This window comes from Canis lupus, chromosome 11, assembly GCF_003254725.2.
Source record: "Canis lupus dingo isolate Sandy chromosome 11, ASM325472v2, whole genome shotgun sequence".
NCBI lineage: Eukaryota > Metazoa > Chordata > Mammalia > Carnivora > Canidae > Canis > Canis lupus.
The window spans coordinates 36447772-36450917 of record NC_064253.1 but is presented as its reverse complement, the minus strand read 5'-3'; the positions used below and the strand labels follow the sequence as shown (position 1 = coordinate 36450917).

General features: G+C 36.9%; 1 protein-coding gene across 1 annotated transcript; it reads right to left on the bottom strand.

Annotated features, from left to right (window-relative positions):
- Positions 1–2349: 2349 nt before the first annotated feature.
- LOC112650261 (60S ribosomal protein L21-like) lies at positions 2350–2920 on the bottom strand. Its single transcript, XM_035697041.2, has one exon. The coding sequence runs from the start codon at positions 2862–2864 to the stop codon at positions 2382–2384; it is 483 nt and encodes a 160-aa protein (XP_035552934.1). The 5' UTR covers positions 2865–2920; the 3' UTR covers positions 2350–2381.
- Between the last annotated feature and the right edge of the window lie 226 nt (positions 2921–3146).

Here is a 3146-nt window from a genome sequence, read left to right as displayed (position 1 = left end):
ATTGTAAAGATGATCTGGAGAAAGAAGTAGCACATCAGGGAGCTAAGGTCTGTATTTATCTTTTAATGTTATTGTTATATTATACAGTTTACTGCATAAATAATTGAAATGATAGTAATAACAATTTAGGGACCATTCAACTGTTGTGTGCACTATATTTCATAGATACTCACTTTTCTGAACTGCACAGAACCACAGTGATTCTGTATTTAATGAACACACAGTGGTAAATTAAAAAGGAAAGTATTTTTAAATGGATAAAATTTGTTTTTAATTCATGCCATTTAAAAACACTCCATCACCCTTTCATTAAAAATTATTCAACAGGCCTAAGAATAAAATTTTTTCATATTGTCCTTCTGGTATTTGTTTTAAAACTGCAAATTTAATATGGCATTACCAGAAGAAAAAATAAACCATGAAAACTGAAATGATATTAATTGAACCTGAATGGATAGACTGTTGTGTTTATTTGAATGCATGGCTACATACTTAGGGTATATTTGAAACATGTAACAGCTAAGAATGTGACATAATAATTTTCACAGATACAAGAGATAATAGTGGTCAATGCAGGATTAATATTTTCATATTCTATGAGAAGAATGTTCCATTTGTGCAGATTTTTTTAACGTGGTTTAATAAAAAAATCATTATATTGAGCTCATTTCCTTGAGGATATGTTCACTCATTTTTGTATTTCCAGCCTCTAAAACATAGTAGGTACTAAAGGAAAATTTGTTGAATATCCATAAATACCAGTTTGCCCTTAAATATCCCTTTCTCTCCCTCTTTGAGGGAAAAATGGAAAAGGAGAGAAGGGACTTAAAATAGATAAAATGCACGTACTACAGCCCTACTTTATACAAGGCCCTTGATATCTGTGATATCACCAAATATTCCCCAAACCTATTAGATCGGTATCTCTATTTCAATTTTGCCAAAGGTAAAACTGCAAGGGGCTAACATTATGCAAAGACACACATATAATAAATGAAAAAGCTGGGATTTGAACCCAGTTCAGATTCTAAGACATGTGGGTTGTTTTTATTTTACCACTATTGACTCATAAATCTGGCAATTATTTTTGAACATGTAGGATGTGCCAGGCACTGTTCTAGACACCAGAAACAAGAGTAAATTTTAAAAGAGAGTTTCTGTCCCTGTGTCCCTAGCTTACATTCTAGAGACAAAGGATAAACAAATCCACAGTGCACCACTGGTCCCCATCTATTTGAAAAATTAAGTTATTTGGGTACATCACTAAATGAAATTAGTCTGTTTTCCAAAATTCAGAAAACAGGAGGTATAGATGTAGTGAGTCGAGCAGAGCAAACAGAGGGACAAATTGTAGTAGATGAGTTCAGAGAGGGGGAGAGAGTCAAACTGTGTGGGGCTGGATCAACCATTTTAAGCACTTTGTTTCTCCTTAGGGTAAGATGGTAAGCAGAAGAACGATATGCCCTACCCCACATTTAAAGATTTTTTAAAAGGGGGCAAGGGAACAAGAAAGAAGACCACTGGAGGCCGTTCCCTTGTAATAATCCAGGCAAGAGTTGGTGGTGGCAGGGACCAGGGTGGCAACAGGGGATGGCTGGATTCTCGACAAAATTTGTGGAGGGACTGATTAGATGAGGGGTGCTTTTAGAGTTGCTGTAGTTACTCCCAATCCTGCTGAATCAGAATCGTGTTATTTTTGTAGTTTCCTGATCTGTAAAATGGTGATCATTTTTGAGAACCCATCCTGATGAACATCCTTGGCATCATGCACAGTACATAGAAAGCATTCAATAAACATTATCCTCTGCAATTAGCAAAGCTGATTGGATAGTGAGCAATTGCAGCTCTTTAAACACACAACTTGGAGCAGGTCACAAAGGCAGCCCAGATTCAGGACTGGCTCAGAGGGCCAGAGAAGCTGATGATGACCACCCATACACCTGCTGTGGGGACATGAGAGTGAAGGGAGAAAAGGGAAAGTGTGTGAGAGACATGATTCTAAGAAAGGCAAAACATTCTCCAAAGAAGTTTAGGATCTTTGTTCTTGACCTCAAGTGCTGTGTAGACACAGCTTACATATCCAAAAATTGCCGGGGAAACTCTACAACCTAACCTAATTCTGGGAGGGAGACATTTTCTTTCTTTCTTTCTTCTTTCTTTCTTTCTTTCTTTCTTTCTTTCTTTCTTTCTTTCTTTCTTTCTTTCTTTCTTTCTCTTTCTTTTTTTTCTTTCTTTCTTTCTTTCTTTCTTTCTTTCTTTCTCTTTCTTTCTTTCTTTCTTTCTTTCTTTCTTTCTTTCTTTCTTTCTTTCTTTCTTTCTTTCTTTTTTTTTTTAAGAGAAACACTTTTACAATCCTGAGGTCTTTTATTTTCTTTACAGTATCATGCCATGAATTCATAGGGAATGGGTTCCAGCAGTTCAGGCTCCTTTCTATTGGTTCTCACAAAGTGTGCTTCTCTGGGTGGAGCAGGCTGGCGCTTCAGTTGGACCCAAGTACCTTTCTCTTTGGCTTCCTTCTTTTTCTGATCATTTTCCTTCACACGCTTCAGGAAGCTATCTCGGCTCTTTGAGTGTTTAATATGCTCAATGCGGACATTAATTCTCTTGGCAAGAATCTTGCCCTTAACTTGTTTGTTTACAACAATGCCAACAGCATGCTGAGTAACATTGTAGACCCTTCCAGTTTTGCCATGGTAACATTTGTGGGGCATTCCTTTTTGAACAGTGCCCATTCCCTTGACGTCCACAATATCACCTTTCTTATAGATTCGCATGTATGTGGCCAAAGGAACAACTCCATGTTTTCTAAAAGGCCGAGAGAACATATAGCGGGTACCTCTCCTCTTTCCCTTTGTGTTGGTCATTTTGGCGAATTACTGGAAGATGGCGGTTCCGGCCGAAAGCAGGGAGACATTTTCAAACTGTGAAGTTTTAGATGACTAATTTATGGGATGCAGGAAATGAAAGACTATAGAAAAAAATTAGAAGGATATAGATCCCTCTATAAATTTAACTGTGGTTATGGAACACTTTTTACAGATGATTGATTCCCATCTTCACAATTAGGGAAGATTTTATTAAAACTCCAGGATTGTTTTGGTGAAATATATGCTTACTTAGTCATCCTGTGTGAGTTCTTATTCAAT